This window comes from Spea bombifrons, chromosome 4 (genome assembly GCF_027358695.1).
Source record: "Spea bombifrons isolate aSpeBom1 chromosome 4, aSpeBom1.2.pri, whole genome shotgun sequence".
Classification (NCBI taxonomy): domain Eukaryota; kingdom Metazoa; phylum Chordata; class Amphibia; order Anura; family Pelobatidae; genus Spea; species Spea bombifrons.
In genome coordinates, this window is record NC_071090.1 from 91,125,453 (window position 1) to 91,150,874 (window position 25,422).

General features: G+C 43.1%; 1 protein-coding gene across 1 annotated transcript in view; it reads right to left on the bottom strand.

Moving 5' to 3' along the window:
- The window catches only part of IGF1R (insulin like growth factor 1 receptor), a 94,017-nt gene extending 70,942 nt beyond the window's left edge, over nucleotides 1-23,075 (bottom strand). The window contains exons 1-2 of the mRNA XM_053462366.1: nucleotides 21,542-23,075; nucleotides 7,047-7,598 (exon numbers count right to left, since the gene is read on the bottom strand). Coding sequence (XP_053318341.1) covers nucleotides 7,047-7,598; nucleotides 21,542-21,704 — 715 coding nt within the window. The 5' untranslated portion in view covers nucleotides 21,705-23,075. The remainder of the gene's footprint in view (nucleotides 1-7,046; nucleotides 7,599-21,541) is intronic.
- Between the last annotated feature and the right edge of the window lie 2,347 nt (nucleotides 23,076-25,422).

Below are 25,422 nucleotides of genomic sequence, written 5' to 3' on the forward strand. Positions count from 1 at the left end.
CTAATCCCATGTATGCACAGAAAGACAGCTGTTACCCAGATCTGCTGCGGTTCATTGGTGATTAATTATAAAAAGGGGGAAAAACATTTCAATCACAATAGCAACCAATGGAGTGTTCCTGCTAATTGATCCACTTTTGCTCTAGAATTGCTTTATATACCAAAATCTGCAAAAACACCAGTGGCGCCCTTTGGATACCTACACCAACCACTCCTGTGGAACAAAAATGAATAAATGTGCTAGACTCTGGACCCAAAGTAACTAACATGCGCTCTTTTTTCACACATCGGGTATATGAGAACAAGCAGCACCCACTTTTTATTTCAATGCATGTCGTCACACAACATCATTTTATACATAGCCGCAGACAAAGGGTATGGCTCAGATTGCAGGCATGCCAGTGGTTTAAATCTCGGACGCTTCTGTATAGTAGGAAGTTTCTCTGTACGCTACAAATAATTTTAACGTTTCCAGCTCGGCAACGGCCAAACAGATGCAGCAGATTTTGGACGGCTTTGGAATTCCATCTGATGCAACGCTACGGACACCTACACCCACCCCGAGCTAGCACTAAAAATAATGTGTTGGTTTTATGTGAGCCCCTGCACACATTCCCTAAAAGCTGTACTCATATACCCCTCCCTTTCGAGAAAGAGCTATAGGTAAACAATTTCATCAAAAGGTCACACCTCCAGCTAAAGACAATGAGGTCTATGTCTCTTCCAATGAGTCACCCGCTTGCTCCTCCACATCTGAGACGGAACCAGTGTCTAAGATCCCACACTCCGCGCACTGGGCCACAAGGACAATGTTAGCCCTTCAAATGTAACTCCAACGGCCAACCGTACCAGACTGGGGAATACATTTAACCCTTTATCTATCAAAGCTTTTTCCAAGCTCTTAAAAAGGGTGGGGACTCAAGTGAAGGCAGCCCCATCTGTTCTGCGTATCACACCCTGCCTAAAGTCTGCGACTCTGTTTGGGCAAACTGCTTCATCTCAGTGTTTTGTTCACACACATTCCTTTGGGATGACAAACGCTGCCCACTGGGCTTCTAAGGGTTGGGGCCTGTGGGTTTTTAATACTCTCTCTAGCCCCCAGATGCTCCCCACTGCAGTGACTCAGCTGACAAGAATTCCAGGACAATTATAAACCTGTTAACCCCTTTAAGGCTGATGGGTCTTAAAACGCATACTCGGAAGTCAATCATATAGAAAGCCATAGAAAATGGACATTTTAATTAATAAATAAATGAAAAAATGGAACATCAGTTCGCATTCTCCACTCCCAGTATATCGGAAAAGAATTGGCATATGGCACGGGTGTGTGAATGAACATATTAACTCACTGCACAAGAAATGGAGAACGGTTTGGTCAATTACCCCAAATAAGATACAGAACAGAAACAAGTTACAAAAAAAAAGCAACAATTGTTGGTTTACTACAATTGCATATAACCGCGAAATGCACGATCAAAGTGAGATTACTTTTTTAGATTTCCATTTAAAAATCTGAGACTTAGTATAGGTTCAGAATAATAACACAAATGTTTTATCCACAATTAATGTATGGTTGCCTTTCCATATATATGGACATATTCCCTAGTAAAATGTAGAACAGTCAGCCTTAGTGGCATGTTCTGCAATTCGCTCCGAGCTGGCCCCGCATAACCCGTAGTTATGCTCCACACATTAACTATGCGTCTTCATATAGTTAGCGCAATCCTCTTTACAGATGAAACTCTCTGGGGCTCACTCTTATACCTCCAGGTTAGTGAATAGACCCCTTGGACATTTTAAAACATCCAGTGTGTGTTTTCTACAATCCACATGGATTTTGCAAAACACCTTCCACACAGGCCTGGAGAAGAATGTGGGTGCAAAGGAGAAAGGATCACATCACCGTGATTGTAAGCTCTTAAAACCAGAGTCCAGGATCGAAAACAAGCTTGGTTACTTAACCTCCTACAATTCGGTTTGCTGTAAAGAGCTCGCCATCTGTTCGAATTTCCTTATCTTGTTCACATACAGGGAACTTCCAGCTGATCAAAACATCGCAGTGACTTGTTCTAGATCAGGATACACATGGGCACACCAATAAGACAATACATTTCTCAACAATTAAAAGTCTTACAGTTCCTTTTCACACAAACTGGTACAGCGGCCCCACACAAAACGTTAGTAGTCAAGCAGTCGAATATTAGAAAGATGACACCTTGTCTCCTAGATTATCGTCTCCTCAGAGGAAATGTCCAGCCATATACACAACCATCCCTACCTCATCATTAGTACCACACAAAACCAAGATTCAAAGGCTACTAGTTCTCCTTACCTACGTATTGAAAAACACTTAACTAGAAGTGCTATTTCCACAGAACAGAGTGTGATGAAAGGAAGCGTCCGGATGACCAGAGCCTTACAGTACGGCCAAAATATATGGTTACATCAACACAAAAAGGTACCTACAACAGCATAGAAGTGTATTCGCTAACCCTCCAGCGTCTCCGCACTAGTGAATACAACATATTAATGAGGAAAATCTAGAAATGCATTCAGTATATCTCTCATATACAGCACACACACACACACACACACACACACACACACACACACACACACACACACACACACACACACACACAGGCACTGAAGACAGACACGTTGGTAGCCCTAAGGCTTGCAACTGCATTAACAAACCTGGGGGCTTTTTAAAAAAAAAAAAAAAAAAAAAGCAGACTGGGTACTAAGCCCGAGCAACATGAATACAAATACATGTCCCCTATCCAGAAATTAGGCGAATTCATAAGGGGGAAAGATAAATAAATATGTGGCCGTTACTACCATCAGCCTTCAATAACCGCAGCTGAGGTTATAATGTCAGAAGTCACACTATCTGCACATGCATTGCATGCCAACAACACGCCGTTACATGCCGTAAAGTGCACTTCTCACACACAGCTATTCGCCTCCCTGGGCCACCTGAGGTGGAGCACCACGAGGTAACTCGAGGTATCGGAGACATCATAGAGAGAAGATGCACTGTGAGCGAGCATTGTGATTACAAGCCTTACAAAGAATCACTCAGCTAGTAGATTAGTCACAATACTGGTAATTCTATTCTATATCAAACCCGCAGAAGAATAAATGCAAGGGAGGAGGCGCTCTTTGGAATCCACCCCCAAAGTCATGAGTAGTGATTTTGGAATGTTCCCTCAGCACCAGGTCTCAGAGGTCTCTCCATGCAACGCTCAAACTGGTACTAGTGTCCCCACCAGATCTAAAAACAGGCACTGCCGCAAACTGCAGATGCCCCAGCCGTGTGCAGGACAAAAACAACACCTTTCCGTTAACATTCTTACTGCTGGAAGACGGAGGGGCTGCGGTTCACGTGACCAAAGAAATTATTACTCATCTCCTAATATACTTCTATGTACCCAATCCTAAACACGAGAATAATATTGTTGGGTAACAAAAAGACATTAACCCTGCGTTGGTACACTATTGGGTATTTGAGTTCTTTATAAATGTTGAGGGTGTAAAGCATGGATGCAGTACTCATTTACCATTCTATGCTAGACCAGGAATACCTGATCATCATTCAAGTGCGCGTTACTTTCCGCTGACTGCTTCGCGGTCACAATATACACGGACTCTGTTAATGTGTTGGGAGGGTCATACTGGGGATAGACCTAATGGCAGCAAACTTGGTAAAACACAATCCTGCTCTTTGATTTAAAGCACTCTAGTACGTCCCTCACCATTCAGTGCCAGAGGTGCCATGCAATCTAGATAACTAGACTATCCTTCTTCAGCTCTTCAGTCGCACTGAAATGTCACACATGGTAGAGCAGATCGCTTTAAATAAAATAAAGATTTTTTCTCTCACTTTTTAGAGATTAAATGTCCACATTGGGGGAACTGTCTTTTTATATTAATATTGCCCACGTCTACGGAAAACTACACGAAAGACACTTGCAAAGTCAAGTACTGCATTAAAATGCCAAAATAAATCCAAATATTCTCGATGCACTATACAGTTAACATTCAATCTGGTAGCGATTCGACCGAGGTGGAGCAAAACAAAACGCACGCTGGTAAGTCTACTATCATTACTAACACGGTAATAAGGTCAGTGCAGTCCGGTCTGAATACAGATACAGTCTGCCTTCGGAGTAACTAATTAAATCTTTTCCTGCAGCCACAATAAAAAAAATATAAATAAAATTAGATTCTAGGAAGCGTTTGGCAGAGGAACACTGTTTTAAGAACAGAGATAGCCATGAATGAATTTTCTCCTTCTCCTAACACACAGCACAATTTAATCATCAACGAATGCTGGCAGACAAAATGTAAAATTGACTAATTAGCCACTGGCTGCAGGTCCTGGAAAGCCTCCCTGTGTTCAGGAGGTGCCTGAGTGCGGGGTTATAATTCAGCTGGCCAACGTGCGAATTAGATATCTCGGGGTTTTAAAGAGGCTCTAGCAGGTATCGGATAAAAATAAATAAAAAGCTGAGCAAAAAAATAAAAATTAACAGTCCGTGGGAAGAAAGGAAAGTGGAGCCACGGAAAAGCATGTCACATCATCTGCATTTCTGAATCATCCTTAAAAGCAAAACAGCAGGTTAGCTGAGGAACGGTTAGACAGGCAGGACTGGAAGGGTGACTGGGTTAAAGCACAGGCTTAGTTTCATCAGAACGGGAATGTTCAATTGAAGCTCCCACCCTAGTAGGACAGACTCAATTGAAAAGAAGGCGAGGTACAGTGGGGTCACGTAACTTTGCGTGACCCTGCAATAAAGCTCGGTAGCTCCCACTGCGTAGCCTCGTTGAGGGCAGAGGCTTCAGGGAGAGTTAGCGTGTGTCAATGTGTATGCATGTGTGTGCACACGTGTTTACATTTTCACAATCTGCTTCTCGTGAGTTACACAGGTTTTTTGCTTGAAATGTTGAGGGTTATCTTATCCGCAAATTACAGTAGTTGGTAGGCTTACTATAGACACACCAAAAGAGAATGTTAGGGTGCATGTCACAGTGTTATTAAGGCATATAGGAAGAGAAAAAGGAACTGCTTTGCTGTGCAACAGGTCAACGCATGCGAACATCTGCTCCATGAAAACAGAAATCCAACCCTTCGCCTGTAGGTGCTCTTACTCCTCCTTGTACGTCATCTCCACATTACACACCATTAGACACAACACTTCCTCCACGCTGCTAGGACATCCCTGAATATACCTCCCTTCTTAACGAGCAACCAGGCTGTTATCAGCCACCTCATTCAAGAACCATCACATACTGTGCCCTCCACTAATATTGGCAACCATAGTAAATATGAGCAAAGGCGGCTGTTTTGATCTTTTCTTCAAAATATACAAAAATATTTTGCTCCCATGGATATCAAACAATTGCAAAAACAAAACAGGTTTATAAAAAAAATAAAATGTAAAACATATATACGTGGCACAATTATTGGCACCCCTATGAACTCATAAGAAAAAGGGTTTCGAGAAAAAAAGCATCTACTCTCATTCAAAGCAAACTCAACCGTCTTCGGTCTGCCAGACGTTACTAGAACTTCAAATGGGATTGGGTTCTATGGTCAGGTAAAACCAAAATATAGCTTTTTGCCAATAAACACCAGAGGTGGGTTTGGCGCACACAGAAAGGTAGCCATATGGAAAAATACCTCATGTCCACGGTTAAATATGGTGGTGGATCTTTAATGTTTTGGGGCTGTTTTTTTCTGCCAGAGGACCTGGACCTTTTGTTAGGATACACGGCATCAAAGACTCTTATCAAATATTAAATGTACACCTGACTGCCTCTGCCAGAAAGTTTAAAATGGTTGGATGCTCCAGCAGGGCAATGGTCCAAAACATATCAAAATCAACACAAAAAAAGATTTATTGATCACAAATACAAGGTCCTACCATGGCCATCCCAGTCCTATGACTTTAACCCATAGAAAACCTGTGGGGTGAACCGAAGAGGAGAGTCCACCAGCATCAACCTCGAAATTTGAAGGATCTGGAGAGATTCTGTATGGAGGGAACGTCTCAGATCCCTTGCCATGTATTCTCCAACCTCATCAGGCATTATAGGAGAAGACACAGAGTTGCTATATTGGGAGGTAGCACAAAGTATATAGTGTAGTTTTTTAAGAAAAGATCAAAGGGTTAAACAATAAAGAAAATTATTCACAGCATTCTTTGCTCATATTTACCAAGGGTGCCAATATTAGTGGAGGGCACTGTGTACTCAAGAACCAGTAGAATGGAACTTACATTGCATTAGCAATGGAAAAGGTGGGAAAACCAACACAGCAAAACTTTAATATTTTTTTTTCCCATCAGGACAATGTTATTCTTTTTCTCAATAGCCTGATGTATAAACTACCAACGCCAAGCATTCAGAATACCCTCCTGACTCAGTACTTATGATGATGTCTGTAACTATTGCGCCATGCTAGAGTCATGGGTTATTGTTGCCTACAACACAAAACTAACTTTTTCTAGGCAAATTTTTAACCTACCTTTTAACAAATAAAGCTTTTAAACGTATTCAGTTAATGCTAAATGATTGCGATAGAAGACAAAATAAGCAAACTATGGGGTTTAAAAAACCCAAAACAAACCACCTAGCCTACAGCTGTTATTGGTAAATAATCTAAAAAGATCTCCACCTGATAACCATAAATAAGCTCTGATGTGTCTTCAGAGCAACCAGAGCCAAAAACTGTAGCAAGAACCTATGAATCATGCAAGCTCTTCTTTCCATAAAGCATGGGTTCCTTCAAAGCCCTGCGTTCACAAAGATTTCATAAATATCACAATAACATCAATCTGTAACAAGCTGTCGAGAAAGAAATACGCCAATATAAAAGACTACAAACATTTTCAGCATAGGGTTCCAATGGACTCTTTGTTTATATTCCAAGAGTACACAACCAGCTAACACAGGGTAACAGAATATATTTTTAAAGAAGATTTGCAAAGTAAATCCCACAAGGCACAATACAAGGCAGTATACAAAACCAAAGTTACTTACCTTTCTGGCAGTGATCAGCCGACCAGCAGCGATAGTTATAGTCGTTATTAATGGTTGTCTTTGGGCAACTTGGCTTGCCCTCCATAGTTCCTGGGCAAATATCCCCACACTCCTTTGTTGGCTTATTCCCAACGATATAGTTGTTGTAGACAGCATCCAGGACAAGAGACCAATCCACTGTAAAAAGGTAACACATGTCAGAGTTCTTCTCGATACGTATAGCACCACGAGTGATATTCATCAGGTTATGCAGCCCAATCTCCTTCAAGTCAGTCATCTCAAAGATGACCAGGGCATAGTTGTAAAACAGAAGTCTTCCACGGATGACTGTGAGGTTGGGAAAGAGGTCACTGAGGCTCTCCAGGCCAGACACCCGGAAAAGTAGGAGATGGTCAGTGATAACTTTTAGCTTGGGAAATCGTATGTTGCGGAAATCTTCAGCCTTGGCATTGGAGATGAGCAGGATGTGCAAATAACCTTCAATCACAACGCAGTCTTCTAGTTGTTTAAGCTCACGAACGTCATTCCGAATGTCCATGCTGGGACCACACACTGTGGACGATACAAGCAAATCAGTGTTTTTATTTTACGAAAACAAAATACAAGTTCAAAACACAATTCTAAAGATAAAACAAAGTCATTCTAGAAGGTTAGCTGGGAATTTTAGCAACATGGAGGAAAAAATAAAAAATAAACAGCCCAGAAAAAAAGAGGCACACACACACACACAATATTATATTCTAATCCCCTCAAGATTGTAAACTTGCTTGAGAAGCGCCATCCTCAACAATGTCTATTAGTCAAATTGTTATGTTATATACTACTCGTTATGTCCTGTCGACCCAATGTACCACGCTGAGGAATATGATGGTGCTATATAAAACAATAAATACGGCAAAAGCAGTTTCCACTCGTCTACTTGTCCATAAGAAAATGAAACAGGTCTATTTACTAAAGTGAAAAGGTGACAGCAGAGTTGTGTTTCGGCTCCTATACATTACGGAGAGCCGGTTCCTTGAGCTAGTGCTGCAGGAAGAGCTTAGCTGGCCCCATATTACGTATACACATTAAAATCACTCTCCTGCAAACCATCCCTTTAGTGAATAGACCAAAAGAAATGAGTGAAACAAAGTTCTAGAAATATACGTAGAGGTATCTTGAGAGAACTTCTTTCCACTGGCTTGGAGGCGTTACACAGCCAAAGAGAAATGTGTTTACATACCCATACTAAAAAGTAAATGCGCCCTTTACTTTTGGACCAAACACCCAAATTATGGTTGACAATAAAACAAATATTGAGAAACCTCAGACTCGTGTAAAATGCAGCCCATGGTCTATATGTGGATCTGTTCCACGGCGTTTTGAAGGTGCTGTTCCACTTAGACAAACACTGACATTTTATCCTCTAGTCTCCTTTTATTCTTTCCTCTGAAGGTTTAATCACAAAACAAAAACCACAGAAATTTTTTAAGATTTTTTAGTCTCTATGGCAACAAACTATAAGTGTCTGATTTTGTGTCACATGACAAGGGTTCCCAGCACAATATTACAAGAAAAGGTGTCAAAAGGAGGCAGACAAGGCACCAAGTGCACCTGGGCTCTCCACATATGCGCATAAACGCATATTTATTGACTTATATAGCGCCATCATATTCTGCAGCGTTGTACAATGGGTAAACCGGACATAACAAGCAGTGCATCACGCCACAATTTGGAGAGAAACAAAAGGTAAGGGAGGGGGTGTCACGTTATAAACATAAAAAACACCTATTTTGGACCCTTAGAGAATAGAACCGGGGAGGGGGTTTAACACCACAGCGGCAGAACAAGTGTTTTGGTAGCAGAGCCGTACAACAGACTATTTATAAGCTGCTGGTGTTATAGAAAACCTGCCCATGCAGTGCTGGAGAATTCAAAGGAGTAAATTAACAAATCTCCCGGGGCTTGCGAAGCTATGAAATCAAAAACGGATTTTTATTTTTGCTTTCACAAACAGAAACTACAAGAATGGAAATCAATAGATCTGGATGTACAAATTTTACATACCGCAGGGTAACCATTATGGGCAACGGGATTAACCGAAACACCCCTAGCACTAAAGATGCCAGCAAAGAATTTTAGCCTGCGATGCAGTGGCTGCTACAGCGGAATATTTTAACCCTACCGGGGCGAGAAAACCCATGCATTGGTATCAGCGGCATATTCAATACACACAGTAAGAGAACACACACGGGGTAACGGAAACGGACCATAGCAACGACACAACAAACCTGGGAATAATTTACATATACCCTTCCACTTTATATATATTCCAGGTATACTACATTACAGAATCTGATAAGGGACAGATCCTCTAAGTAGTAAACTTTTCTTTAATGAACAAAATTATAATATGTTAAAATAATATTTTAAAAAAACCTACGGTTTTATTTCTTAAACAATAAAATGCATATAAAAAAAATATTCTTAAACAAGTACAGAGCTGTATACAACAATCTAGTTTACCACTGACAAAAGTACGGGTTTTATCTCATTTTTGAGCCAATAAGCTTCCTTTATCTGCCAACTTGGAGGCTGCTGTTGTCAGTCGTGTGATATCCAGGATGACTTTTACTGCTCAAACCCCACACGGAGGGGATTCTTTACAACGATGTTAATGAAGTCATAGTGCCTGTAAGATTAAGACTGAGACATTCTATTGTTTACCTCAGGCAGTATGATAAGGAGTCAGGGTATTTGTCTAGTAGATTGGGCTAAAAAAGTAAAAAAAAAAAAAAGAAAAGTGGGACAATATTTTTGAAAACTCATTTGTAATAAAGTAAAAAAAAAAAAATATAAAAAAAGGTTGGGGAGCCGCTTTAAATACTAGCATCTGTAGAAGTCATGTCTTGTGGACCCTGAAGTTAAGCACAGCTACACATCAATGGCCCAAATGACAAAGTTAAAAAAATATTTTGCCAACGCAAAATTTATTTTGGTCCAAGACGCTTTGCTTTCAATTATAAATCATCCTGAATATTTCTCTCTTTTTTTGTTTTTGTTTCTCAACGGGTCCATAGTGAAGCAGAAAAGTCTTTTGTCACCGGGAACCATTTCCAGCTACTCCACACTGCCTTAGTCCTACATCTCTTCTTATAATTGAAAGCAAAGCATCTTGGACCAAAATAAATTTTGCATTGGCAAAATATTTTTTAAAATTTGTCGTCAAGCTCATTTTATCAATCAATGCCTTCTCTGGATACAGAATCTCGCACCCAAAAGGGATGTAAGCTCCATCAATACTCAAAATATTCCCAGATATCCATGCTATAGAACTCATCAGCTTACAGCAACCACAGCCTCAGCATATTGATTCAATACACTGGGTTTGCACCAATCAGCTTACAGGTATAATCACGCTGATCCTGAGAACAGGAAGTGACTGCTCCCTCGGGTTTTAACACATAGACTGCGTGTTTAACTATGTAAACACGGTTACATGGATGTATTACTATCATCTCTTACATCCACTAAACATATAAATCGATAAAACATACTTTGCTGTGCTGTTCAGAATAACCGGGCAGAAGCCATTTCACAAGCTGTGTGATTGATATTTCTTCAGGACAAAACGTTCTCCACGTTATAAACCGAGCGAGCTTCGTAACATACATGCAGGAAACGCCTCATTTGTACGGATTTAAAGGTTTTTTTTTGGGGGGGCGAGTCTTTACTGACCCTTTATGTACGTGCTTCACTTACTGCCGCACAGCGTTGTTGGAACTTTGGAATGGTTTTCTGTACCAAACATTACCTTTAGAAAACACAGAATTGAAAACACATGTTGCGCTCATTTCCTCTGTCCCGAAAAAAAGGGAATGTGGGGGCAGAAAGGAAGTCCACCCACCTTTTTTTTTTTTGTAACACAGGAGGCGCTTAAACAAGGTTCTCTCTTATTACTACCACAGCCTCTCACCTGCGGCAGGTTAATCAGAAGGACGCACACATAGAACTTAGTGTCCTCTACAACACAATGGCTACGGGGTACAGAAAACGCACGCCGGACAGAACTGAAAATAATACGGCATCGGCAAAGCCTGCAAAAGTATAAATTATCGCAAGCTCTTGGTTTGCTTTTCACAGCAGCAGTCAAAGAGTTAATGGATGATCCATGGAAGAAAAAAAAACATGCGCTTGAAGGTCTCTCTTGGCCGGGTACATATTGTGCAGGTACACAGCGGAGAGCTCGAGACGTAGTGAATTACAGCAATAATCTCAAGATTAGCAGAAAGAATCAGTGGTACCCAGAACACACACACAAAAAAATAAATAAAAAAAAGACGAAGCATCAACCTGGAAGAGAGCAGGGATCTGTGACGGGTTATACGGGGATGGATTAGGTGGGCCAACCCATCAGCTGCTGCTAAACCGGATTTGTACGTGTGACACGACTAGGAACCGTAGGATGCGTCGGGTTACTTTACAGGATCTCTGCAAGTTTCAGTGAGAAAACAAGCATGAAGCTTTCTACACAACAGGATCCATCTCTAAGCAGAAGGAACTGAAGTGGGTGGCATATTATGACAGTAAAGCCTCTCCTTAACTGTGATAATAATATTTAAGCTGTGTTCTGCGAGGAGCTGTCTGTGTCAGGAAAGGCAGGAAATTACAAGCTGTTTGTACATAGAAGCCCCCGTCTAACCCGCGCATGAACGTGCTGGGAAGCTACGCACGCACTTCCATTACAAATATGGCAGCCGTGACCCACCGCGATTGTCCGTGTGACCTGTCCAGTGAACCAGAACATATTCTTTAATGACGAGCTTAATAAAACATGCACACAAAGTTAAATGGGGTTTCAAATTGCCTTTCCAATTATTTATTATTGGTCTTTAGATCGTAAGCTTGTTAGCCGGGCCCTCTTTACCTAATGTATTGGATCGCTTTAGTTCTGGTTTTGTCATACTCTTTGAGGCAGGGATGAAGGTAAATAAAATGCCTTATGCAAAGAAATATGATTACTAATAAATATTAAGACAATATATTTTTATGATGTAGAACATACACCCTTAAACACGTCTTGTAATGATTGACCGTAAACATATATACAGCACAAAAATACACAAACATTAAAAGTACGAATAAAAGGGACAGTGAAATTACATCAAACGTCATTGAGTATTAGGCGACGTTGATGTCGTCGTTAAAGAATATGTTCTTTGTAACAAACTGCAATACTTGGATCTTGTGTACAAACACACTAATAAAGCAGGCTGTGGAGGGCATGTGTGTATGAATGAAACAGCATTACTAGAATAATCCCAACAGGGACACACGCGGAGTTGGTTAACAGGCCTCCCCGATCCGGCCTCTAGGAGAGGCTGACCTCAGACTGAAGTCACAGGAAGTGCTGTCCCATTCTCTCCCCAAACTTCTTCAATGGAAGCTTTTATGTGGAGCAGCCAATCAGCACGCAGCCATAACAAATCCAGGGAGCAGTCTGTGAATGGGGTGGGGGCTCGTGCGGGGGGGGGGGGGGGGTGACAGGCCTTTCTTCCAGGCACTCTTTGGCATGCCAGGAATTCCAAGCATTTTGCATTATTTTCTGAGTGGGGGGAGGAAGAGGATGGTGGAGGAAATAACCCTTTGGCTTCAGGGCTTTCTGTTGAAAAGCACTTTGTTATAGTGAGAAGCGAGCAATAGAGCACAATAAACGTGAGAAAAGAAGCCAAGGACCCGGAAAACAAACATCTGTCCTGCTAGGGCTGTGTCTTCTGCGTAGCCCTCGAGGCAACCCAAGACTGATCTTCATACACATAAAAACAAATAAAATGGGTATTATACGCACGCTCTATCGACAACGCCGCAAACTCGCACTTCTCTCACTCTGAACTCTTGAGAATTTTAATGCAGAAAATGCAGAGCTTTTAAATTGCGAAGTCGCAATACACACACGTCGAAGACTAGCTGCGATTTCACTTTACTAATAAACATCTTCCGCATTTTTAAAGCTTGTGTGTCTCCAACACGATGGGTTAATAAAAATAAATAAATAAATAAATAAAGCCAACCCTTCATCAAAATAGCCACACATGCTTTCAACAGCATCCACCTAATGAAAGAACTCAGCTGTTTAACAGCTTCTCTGCCACGTACAACATTTGTTCCATAACTTGGGATATTTTCCATAGTTTCCTTGCCAGGAAGTTTACACTGAGCGTAAAAAAAATAAAAATAAATGCAAGATTGCTCTAAACCCAGGAGCTCGCAATCCTACATGGATCGGTAGGATCATATTGGTTGCTATGGGAATGGCACCACTTTGCTCCCAGACTGCCATTTAGAGGCGGGCTAAAGGCATACCATCAATCATTTACAATGATGGTTACTTTAGTAAAACAACATATATCATCATGTTACTGGATTATCGTTAACAAGTTACACACTGGCCGGCCACTATGAACACAGGATGGTCGGGAAACGCTGCAAATTCAATATAAACAACGGGAGTAAGAGATTATTCCAGCGTTTATGTGATAAATACAAATAAAAGGTTTATGTAGTAAGAATCTGAACTGATGGAGCGGTTCCTCATGGAAAGAAGTAACATTGTTATACGGCTCCAAGAGATCATATTACACGAAAGGTTTACAAAGGAAAATGTGACCGCACGCACACAAGCATACCAGCAGTCATTTTCATGTTAAAGGAACACTCCAGCCCCCCCCCCCATTTAGATACATAGAGATTCATCAGAAACCGCTAGGCATTTGCAGCTCGCTCCGCCACTAGCTCCTTAACTCGCAGGAAGCGCATTGCATGGAATACTAACCCCTGCTGTACGACGCGCATGCACGCGTTATCAGGCACTTGCCTTCGGTGAGGCCGTCTGGGGCAGCAAAGCGTCCCTTCAAGTAAAAATAGAATTGCTACACTTTTGATGCATTGTACCTCAGTGGTGGGCACATTATTAAGTTTCTGACCCCAAATTACAATTACTAAAGATAGATTTCCCCCACCGCCATCTGTTACGCTTTATTCATACAACGCCAACAATGTACACAGCGCTTCTTACAGTCCGTACATTCACAGGGAATGACAAAACTAGACTAGACAGACATTTAGTAACAAAGGCCTGGCACACAAGCTCACAATATATGCAAGGATTGTGAATTACTTGTGATAGATTTGTCTCCGGCACTGAAACCAGCTCACTAGTGTCACTCAGGGATCACTAGTAATCCAGATCACTATTATCTGGTGGATAACTTTACGATATAGGAAGTTCAGCGGAAGGCGCACTTCCTGCTCATGTTAATATCGTGATTTCACAGCAAAGCAGCAAGGCTGTGAATAACCACTTCCAATCACCGGGTACAGATAGATGTGCTAATTACCACGAAGAAAACATGACAACTGCCAGGACGTCGGCAAAGAAGTCACACCGTGATGAAATCTCTGGAAAACCGCAGCCACGGGGAATATGACGGCACCGCACAAACCAATAAACGGTGCGGATCAGAACCGCGGGACACAATGATACAATTACTGCTTTCCCAACGTAATGCAACAAAAAGAGAGAAGTCAGCCTTCGACATGCGCTTATACGAGAGATACAATTCACCTTTACTCAAAGATAAGACAACACGCCAAGGTTTGGGTGTCCGCGCACACTCTCTACCCTGATTGGAGGAACGGGGAAGAGGCTGTACTTATGGAGTGCGCCCTTTTGGGGAAGAGCAGAGAATATTGCAGATGGATTCACAGGAAGCCGCCTGCATTATTCGGGCCTCTTTGGGCACTTCCGCAAAAGGGCAGAGCCATGGCGCACTCCATAGGGACAGCCTCTCCCTCGTTCAGCCAATTGGGATGCCCGATTCACAGGGAAGTCAACAAAGAAAGAAGACAGAACAACAAGAAGAGGCAAGGGAAGAAGTGGAGTGGGGAAAGGAGACAGGGACACGAAAGCGGTCGGTGGAGAAGGTAGAGAGACATTGAGAGAGAGTATGATAGATCAGCCCCTAGGCTTAGCCAGCTGTGCCGCCAATCTGAGGTCTCAATAAAAGGTGACCAGGTTGTTTTTTTCATATGATTTTTTATTATTACCAAGCAAATATGGTAGTTTGTATGGACATCTAGCGCTCGACAGGTTAAAAAAATACTATGCGGCTTAATTGGGGAGAGGGTTGTTTTCTTATAATGGCAACAAAAAACAGCTTCATTTGCCAAGTGCGATCACCCCCATCCTGTACCTCACACAGACGGCGAATAGCAATAGATTTCTCAATGAAAATAAGGAGGAGGAGGAGGGGACAAAATGTTCACCAAGTGCAGACATTTTGGCAGATTGGACACAAATGTTGCCGACAATCCTATTGCCCAACAGCAGATCCAAATAAAATGTTAACATTTTGAGTCACAATGGGCTGAGCAACAGCGATGCCTGACACAAGGCAGGGCTGGATAATCACATGCGCGCCGCAGGAGCTGGCATGGGATACATTTCTACAGATCTATGCCCTATGTTATGATGAAGAGATTAAGAGATCTAATTATTTAGGCAGATCTTAAAGTTCAGCCATACATTAACCAAAAATACACAGCATAACGGGGAGAGATTCTGTGAATAATGGGGCTATGTATAAAGAGGTCATTCTAGTGCAAAATGTGCAAGATGGTCTTATTATTGCAGGAGTGTTGGGTGAGCTGACCAGTTAAACCCGCAGTAAAGAAGAGACAATGTGCCCTGGCTCAGCACAAGTAGATCGAGCATCTGAACAACGAAATATCCGTAAAACCTAAAAATGAGGAAAAGAACAACATTCACTTTAAAAAAAAAAAAAAAAAAAAAGGAAGAAGAAGTTAGGAGCCATAAATTATATTTTTGGAGCCAAACTTCCTGGCTCCTGGAGTTTATCAAGTCTTTTATCAAGGGACAGAACGCCAATCAACACAAATCAGAAAGTCCATTTGGAAACAGAGCCAAAGGTTTTGGTTTGGGCAGCAATGAAACTGAAGCTCAAAATACAGAATACAAAGAGCCTGCGTTTAGCACCTGCACCAGATCTCACCAAAGGCTCCGTGCTGGATACACGTCCTGGCACACATACTCGCTTTCACTAAACACTTTATATTGCTCAAAAAGAATTTATCCTTCAGGACACACGAGAAGAAAACACCGAATGCGTTCATAGAATATCGCATCATGGAGGAAACTCAAAAATACAGGACCCAGGTACCGAGTAACAGCTCATTTTAGCGGGTTTCAGTAAAACACGTTAAGCTGCAACGTGTAACGTTACCTGCCCATTGTCTTGAGAAATAAACACGTAGACAGTTGCCCTAGTTATTAAGAACGCAATCGCTCCATAGAGCTGTTACAGCAGACTTACAAAATCCTCTCAAGTAAGCCGAGTACACTAGAAAAACATGTTTACATTCTCCTGCCTCTAAAACTGCGCTCAACAAAAGCGCCTTTATTTCCCGGAACTGTTACACATCGCTTGAGCTAACCGATACGAAAGATATTTAATGATCGTAGAGAACACCTTACGCCAGAGCACATGGCTGTTCCGAAACAAAGGACACCGTTTATCCGACAAACGGATGGATTCGCTTATCTATAGGTGCCTCTAAACAAAAAAGCTCAGCTATTCTAGCATAAATATTATATATATATATATATATATATATATATAAAAATCAGATACATCATAAACACACGCACACACTACTCTTGTTGTTGTAAAAAAGGATTTAATACAGATCATAAATTATACTAAATTCTCCATTTCTTCCATTATCAGCCATAAAACGAAAACAAAAAGTTACAAAAAAAAAAAAGTTAACGAAAATGTATTCTCAGCTGTCCGTGTTCTATTCACATTCCGTTAACGGTTACGGATTTAGTCTGAACCGTGCATTTCTTTGAAATAAAGAACACATTCTGGAAGGTTTTTGCTGTAACGAGCACGTAACCGACGCAGGACGGAATTGCGAGCGCGGTTGTTTGTGTGTCTCTCGGAGTCTCGATTTAAAATCTTTAATCAAATTTTACATTCTAAGGTCCACCTGGAATTAGAGAACAATCAAGAAATCTATTGTTCCGGAGCACATGCAAATTTGCGTGTTTCATATGTTTTATTGTCATCCAGCTTCCTCCCTTTTCGGATCTCTAAATGCTTTCATTGTTCCCAGAGGGACGCGTTAAATTTTGCTTAGAAGAAAGCATGTGCGGTTTTAGAATTCACTGGGAAAGAACAGATAACGTCCCCCGAGTGACAGCACGGAACTAGAACTATAGTTCCAGAGCCGCTCTGGAACGGAAAACAAATCCAATTTATATAAAGCATTCAAAATTCCCAAAATCCTCCCGAATGAGCCGCACTCCTGCCACACGCGAGGAAAACAAACACAAAGGGGGCTTTTATTGATGATCCCAAACTGCCTATTGCTCGGCTCACTTAACCAACGCGCTCCACACAGACAGTCCCAGACCCGTCATTAAGCTTTCCATTACAGTTCCAATAATGCGAGAGAAAGACACGTCATCACAGACCTGGACACCCAAACATTTCATTCACCACAATGGGCAGGACTAGGAAATGATCAGCTAATGCAAGGTACGTGCACCTTTTCCAAGCTAACAATCATTAGGAATGCTTTTTTTTTTCCTCCCCAGTACAGCTGTGCAGACACACCTGTTTTTATGTCTGCAGACAGACTATTCCCCTCTCTCTCGACTCACATCACTCATCTTCAAACAATCTCTCATGAAAAGGGAAGTCCATCTACTCACACAAAGCCACGTTTAGGGTTACATCAAGACACATCATAGCACATCATCCTTTCCACGTTCCAAGCCGGCATTTTATTTCTAACCGGGGTTGGCTCTACTCTAAATGCGTCTTGCCGGACTCCTCTGCTACCCGGCACCGGTAACCACATTATCTTTGTACTGTCCCTTTGTGTCCGGATCTCCATGTGACGGCTAATGACCCGCACGCTCAAACTGAACAGGGGGTCTCAGGCAGGTTGTAGGGGGCAGGGGGGAGATTTTAGAGGAGACAAAGGAATCAAAGACTTCTAAAAGTGAAGAGAAGGTACAAAGCTGGAGTAAACATTTCATGTAACGCAGGATCTCCAAAGCATCATGCTTTCTCACGCAAAGAGGACTCATCAAAACGTACACAAAACCAAAAACGGCAACCATAACCTGATAGACAACGCAAACCGGACAACCGGTCCGCGCTGCACCATCCCGCGCCGCGCAACACCATCCCGCGCAACAAGCCCAGCTTCCTTCTCTTCAACCGATCAAGCGGACAAACGATCGGTTAATCTTTGAATATCGTTAACAGCGCTAAACGTAACAGTCTCCGAATATCCAAGTGTTTAAAGTACAATATGGTATTTTTGCACATACCAGACCGGTGACTACATCAACGGGATTTTTAACCCATTGTGAGCCAGACTGAGCGAAAAACACAATCAAGAGGTTTACTCAACTTCATCCTTTCTTATTATTTTAAAGGCATCAGAAATGGGTGAAAAGGAACATCACTGACAGGGGGGGGGACACATAAAGTGATAATATTCTGTCTCTGCAAATTAATTACGGACAAATAAAAAAGAAAACAAATGAATCCCAATCCCTTTAAAGAGCAAAAAGATCAATGCATAACCGCGAGAGGAGCGGACGAGGTAACGCGTGAAAAACGCCAGCCGCGGAACTTAAGAGTGGAAGGGATAATTTACAATACAGGCCACAGCTAAAACACCAAAAGGCGTTTAGAACAAAGAAAGAAAGATTCAGTCAATACGTAGAAAGGGTCAGTATATAAACCGCCGAGAGCTCAGTATTCCCGCAGTCCCAAGGAAAACGGGCAGCTTTTACCAGCCGGTAAAAACGAATTTGGAATAAAACCAGAGGGTAGAATGTATCATTCTGTAGACGTTTAAGTTTCCCCGATTCTTCAGATTTTGTCTCGTTAAAAAAAGACTAAACATTGAATTTGTCCATGAAAGTCCCTTTAAATATTAACCCTTGTGCTACAAGTAGCCAAGAAATATTCGATATACCAACAGTGTATCTTTCCTGGGAACGGGGGGTTAAACGGGGTTCCTCCTGCACAGTATGTATGCCTACAGCCGCTAAACAATACGCGTTGGTGACGCCACGATGCTCGTCAGCACAAGCCTTTAGTGTCTGCAATCTAAAAGCACCGTATAGACGACAAACACACGAAACACACTGAAAACGGGTAATTATAGCAGAATTGGGTTTCAAGCCGGCAACTTCCCGAAAAAGAAAAGATAAAGAACAGACTCAGTGGTCTGGTGAAGTCTGGTAACGCGGGGAGTCAGCGTGTAGCACGGGGTAATCCAGGACCACCGATTCCGTGACGCACCCCCTCTGACGAAAGCATCAGCAATAGATTTACAACACAAAGGGTCTTTACAAATCCAACCTTGGAGGCACCAACGCCACAGATTATTAATATAAAACCCATAAGCACGCACATGACGGACGCAGCTACAGGAGGGGGTTTCTTCCCGACGCTTGTCAACAAAAATCCCGGGCTGGGTTTTTTTTTTTAACCACTTAGCCATCTCTAAATCACTCACAAAGCGCCGTCTGTATCACACGGGGGCCGAGATGCTGCATTTCCTACAACTGTACTAAAAATAACAGCCGCTGGGATTACGGGGGCCCCGATTAAGAGGCCAAAGGGAAAAACAGAGCACCGAAAACGAATGCATTTCTAATAGGAATCGATAGTCTCTCCGGCCACTACGAGCCATTGTGAATTAACGCAGCCATTGTGCACCCAGCGGCTTTACGGCCCTTGTTGACAGAGCGGATGAACGTAGTACGAGGCGCTATGAATAGATACTATTCCCGAGGGAGAGGAGTATATCGCGCCCAACGCCTCGGATTTGAACGGAAATATAGTATAGCGCGTTCGGCTGCCTTCCACCTACTCATCCGTAAACAGCATTAAACGAGGGGTAATAGTACGGGAGAAAACATAGCTACTAACCCCCCGCTAGGCTGCATGAAGGGGTCGCCGGACAGGGTGCGAGACAGGTGGATCGATCGTTAGCATTGTGTCTGTACACGCCTGGCATCAGACAAACAGGAATCACACGGCAAAGCATAGCGTGTGTTATCTATACACATTCGTGTGTTTCTGTCCTGCAAGACCCCCCTTATATTACAACAAAAGTGTGCGCTGAGCTGCGTATGATCATTCACCACGACACAGGACAGATAATCAACACACACACACATAAACATAAACATACACACACACACACACTATACACACGCACAAAGCTAAGGATAGAAACATAGAAATTCCCCGCACACAGGTACCAGGGTTCCTTGTTTTTTTTTTCTTCTTATCACATACGGTACAGTATAACGGGGTCATCAGCAAAAGACCCTCATCCTCAAACACTTTCCACAGCTACAGTTTGACAACAAACTTTTTAAAAGATACAAAATAACCAAAATCATCCAAACTTAACAACGTACACAATATGAATCCAAAACACACGCAACAAAACACACGCAAGACGGGCGAGGGGACCGCGGAGCGCTCTTTCGTATAGCGGGGGTTTTGTGCGCGTTTAAGCAGAGCCATTAGCGACTTCCACGTTAATTGATAGAAATGAAACGTAACGAAGGAACGGGAGACACGGAGGAAGATAAGAGCGCGGAGGAGGGGGGCGAACCGTAGGCTGCTTTGGGATTTGCGGAGCAGACAGGGTGCTGCGCTCTGTAAACAAGTGCGTGTCTGGCACGGATACAAAGGATGCGCTTGTGATTCATGACACCGACGATGCGATCGAGTGACATTAAGTGTGCACCACGTGCGTGTGATTTAACACGCTTACACATACATTAAGAGCCCTGCGTCGGGGACGCGATCAGCACGAGGGCACAGCCAACGCAGGTGTTCACAAAAGAAACACTTTCACAATCAAGAGACGGCCGCCAGACGCCGGGCACAACTTTCCCCATACTTCCCCGAATCCTGCGTCTCGGAAACACAAAATACGGCCGGGGTTAAGAGCCGTTCGGCCGTCTAGCCTGTCTGTTTATCCTGATGTAAAGACTCAGACCTTAATCAGTTATTTATGCCTATCCCATACATGCTTAGCTAATAATCTCTACCACTTCTGCTGGAAGGCTGTTCCGTTTATCTATCACCCTCTCAGAACTGTCTATAACTACTTCCATCTGTCTCCCTAACCTCACAACAATCCATAGGGGTGCAAGAAAATAAAGGCTAGCAGACAGGGGTGTCCCGGAGCCAAGCAGGAGGTCCGGGGCTTACAAGAGACAGGACCCCTAAGCAGCCGTCTCTTTTCGGGGGTCTGCAGCAGAGGTCCGTGCAGTGATCGGAGCGCAGACCCTCACACGTGTTTCTCACACATCACCCCCCCCCGAGTGTCCGATACATACATGACGGCGTGGGGTAAACACGCCAAGCAAGCGGGTCACTCACCTCTTCCACCCAGTAATTCCACGCAAAGACACGGGCACAGCAGAACCAGCAGAGCCCCCGACAGCCAGGCCGGAGTAGAACCCCAGCCCGAACCGACCTTCATCTCCACGGATCCTGGGATAAAACCTCGCGTGTAAATTCCACTCCAGCTATCCCGGGGCATTCACATCCACGCAGCCACAGTGTCGGTAAATTCCTGGAGCCCGAAATAAAGATGGCGGTTGGGTCACACTCTGGAGCCTATATGGATGGATGGACCATAAAGTGTGACCTTGCCGCGGATCCCGTGCTGCGCGCTGGACGGGGCAGTTGTTGTTGTGAAATGCCCCCCGGTGTAATGGCAGGTCGGTGGGTGCAGGGGCTGCGAGATCCTCCCCGTCTGCAGTCTTCCCCACAGTGACACAATGTAATGTGACAGGGGGTGGTTGTGGGTGTCACATGGGCCGCTTATCGCTCAGGATACCCCCCTCTTGGGGAACTAGAACCTCCCAAAAAAAATAATAGACAATCCGTTGGCTCGCGGGGCCCCCGGTACCGGCTCCGGCTTAATCCCTCGGGGGCCGTTCTTTGTGTGATTGCCCCGGTCTTGTAGGTCTGGATGTGCTCGGCAGTAGAGGGGCCGCTCGGTATCCGTCTCCCGGGGTACGTCTCGTGGGTTACAGGGTAAGTAGTTGCCCCCGTGTTGCTGCCCCCAGTCCCCGGGGTTACGCGTGTAGCTCGGCAGGAAGCGGGTGTCAGCCCCGCCGCTCGTACACCCGACACACGAGGAGCTGGCAGGAGGTGCCCGAAACCCGCAGCTCTGCCTCCTCAGCCTCCATCTCCCAGCCGGCCTCCAAACCTCCCCCTCTCTGTCTCCGAGCCGGAGCCCAGACCGCAGGAGGCCGCTGCGGGACCAATGAATGGAGAAGCGGATAACCCCCCTCAACAAACCCGCGCGTCCGCCTCGCTTCGCCTCTCCGGGGCCCCTGAAGGTCAGAGCCGGACACAGAGCGGTCGGGCCGGCCTCGTGTTTCCCCAGCGGGAGGTGTCCCGGTGCTCAGTGAGTGTCTGCGGTGACCCCGGCGGCTGCTGGCTGCTTGAGCTCGCTCATTGTGAGGCTCCGCTCTCTCCGTGACGTTAATGCTGTAAACAAGAGGCCAGCTCCTGAGACTCACACGCGGCTGCCTGCAAAGCCAGGACTGGGAGCGCCAGCGGAGCCGGGGCCTGTCTGCCGGCCGATCACACGCATCTACCGAGGGGGCTCGGGGGGGTCTGCCCGTCTGATCGCTTTCTCTACTGAATTCCCGTACATTCGGTAATTATTAACACCCCCTACAGCCGCTCCACCTGCACGCAGCCCTGCTGGGTCACGGGGAGCCCCCTGCCTAACCACAGGTGGATGCATACACAGCCCCCGGCATTCGCTTTCATGTTCCGCCGCCGCTAATGCCCTCATTTAATAAAAAAAAATACATTTTCGGCATTCCGGTGTAAAAGCACCAATAGTCAAACTATTTGCAGTGAGGTTAATAATAACGATTATATGTCATTTTGTATCGAGCTCTTTATTATTTTTACCAGTTACAGGGTTCATAATAATGTTACAGATACGGTAACTCTTTCAGTGCCAGATGCAACTAGAAGGTTATCGATAGAACATTATGTATATATATTGATATACATCTATATATATATATAGGCACAGCGCCTATGTTTAGTGCAACTTTTATACCTCTGAGTACCAGATGGTTTCTGGAAGCCTTTCCAGCAATGAAGGGGTTAAAGGGGCAGGGGCATCTAAATGCATTCGTGTTTTCCATGCTGAAAGGCAGAACTCACACACACTCACACACACACTCCATATTCATCCAGTAGAAGGCAGCAGTTCTGTTCTGGATCTATTGTTGGCTTCTTCACGCTTTCCTTTCTGTTGTTGCCATGGTTTGGGAGAATAATGTTTCATCTTATAATGTTAGATTTTTATTTTTCGGAGGATTCTCTTCCCTGAATAAGGAGCTCCTGGCATTCTACGGACAGCATTCTTCAGTTAACCCCTAACTTTTTATTATTATTATTTTTAACTAGCATTCTGAAAACATCAAAGAATAAGAATTTTTGTTGTGTTAATAAATGAAATAGATTAAAACCTGAAAATAGGACAGCTGTGACCTTCTTTACTAAAATGACTAATCCTACTTAACAATGATAAATATTTCTTAGGAAATTCAGCCAAGAGAATCCGACCAAATAGTTAATGATACAGTTGCGGTGCCTGGGTCAGCGCGACACATTTGTGTTGTTATTTGTGTTGGAATGATGTGATTCCAGAAGTAATATCCGGAAAATAACTTATGTTACACTGTTTCTCGTTGAATAAAACAAACTAATCCTAATACTACTGGCTAATCAGTTATTGTACTTTAACGTTAGAGCCTTTTAGAGAATTTCAGCTTTCAGGTGCTTTTTTCTGCTAGTGTTTTATTTGTCAAATGCTAATGCCCTCTATAGACAAATATCATCGCCCCTATATATCTATGCCTTTATATATACGAACATAATCAATACAAATTATTTATATATATATATCTCCTGTGTGCTCCTGATCCTTTAACTGTATGTTTGCTGGTCAGATGGTTGGGTGTGTGTGTGTGTATATATATATATATATATATATATATATATATATATATATATATATATATATATATGTCATTGCATGGCCGAATATCTGAAATTCTACAGCTATGACCACTTTTTAATGATAATGTGTTTTCTGAGGCTGTATTTATTGAGGCATCCTTTATAGTGACCCTCCTTTGAACTATCTTTAATAAACGACTATCCTTACGCACAAATGATTTTGATCAGACTACGAATCCTGGCTTTTCTTCGCATTTTCCCAATTTATCTTTTTTTCCCCCTTTGATTATATTATCTTTTGAACAAGATTCTCTTTGTTATAATGACCCGTTCTTCATACGCTGTAATCCCAAAAGGGAATAAATTGAACGAAAATGTTTTGATCTACTACAGTATTTTTATCTATAGTGTACACTAGCTGAGTGCTTACTTTGTGGGGGCATTCATCTTTATACTGTTACCTTGAGGGCTCGATCACCTAAGAGAACATTTTAAGAAACCTTTATGGCAACAGCCTATCAGAGTCAGCTTTTTGTGTCACGTGACACATTGTGCCCGGAAAAATGTTTAAAAAGACAGTAGTAAAACTTATTATGAGAGGGTTTCAGGGTATTTAATTATTATGAGAGGGTTTCAGGGTATTTAATTATTATGAGAGGGTTTCAGGGTATTTATAAATGTGTTAAATTCAGCAGACAAGGTGGGACTGTGCATTTAATGTCCGATATATGACGCAGGTTCCAGAACATGGCTCTGCAAACTATTTGCGTTCTTTGTAATCATTTTTTTGTTAGAACATTATTCCGTGTGCGAAGAGGTCTAACCAGCGATATATTGTCATATAACATGGAATAGTCCTTTTAATATCACTGTCAATCATCGCAGAAAAGTCAGAGACGTCAGCGTTCCAGAGAAGAGCAAAGGCTCATAAAATGACATTGGGATCTGATTCACTAAACAGGGAGTTTGCAGGAGAGGAAACATATCAACTCCCTGACGTCAATATCTTATCAAAGGAAACCCCGGTGAGTTTTCCCTGCAAGAAGGGCAGAGCTGGCCCTGTATAATGCATAACTCATTTGGGAGATTTCGTAAAACCTTCTTCTCTGATTTATCAATGAATTATAAAGGACCAGCTCGGACCTTCGCACAGGAGGAGCACAGTGAAGACAATGATGTCTTAAAACTCTACTCAACCAATAAAGGTATCAACTTAACTCTACGTGTTCCGCTCAGCAGGAGCTCAAAGTGGTTTCCCCTTT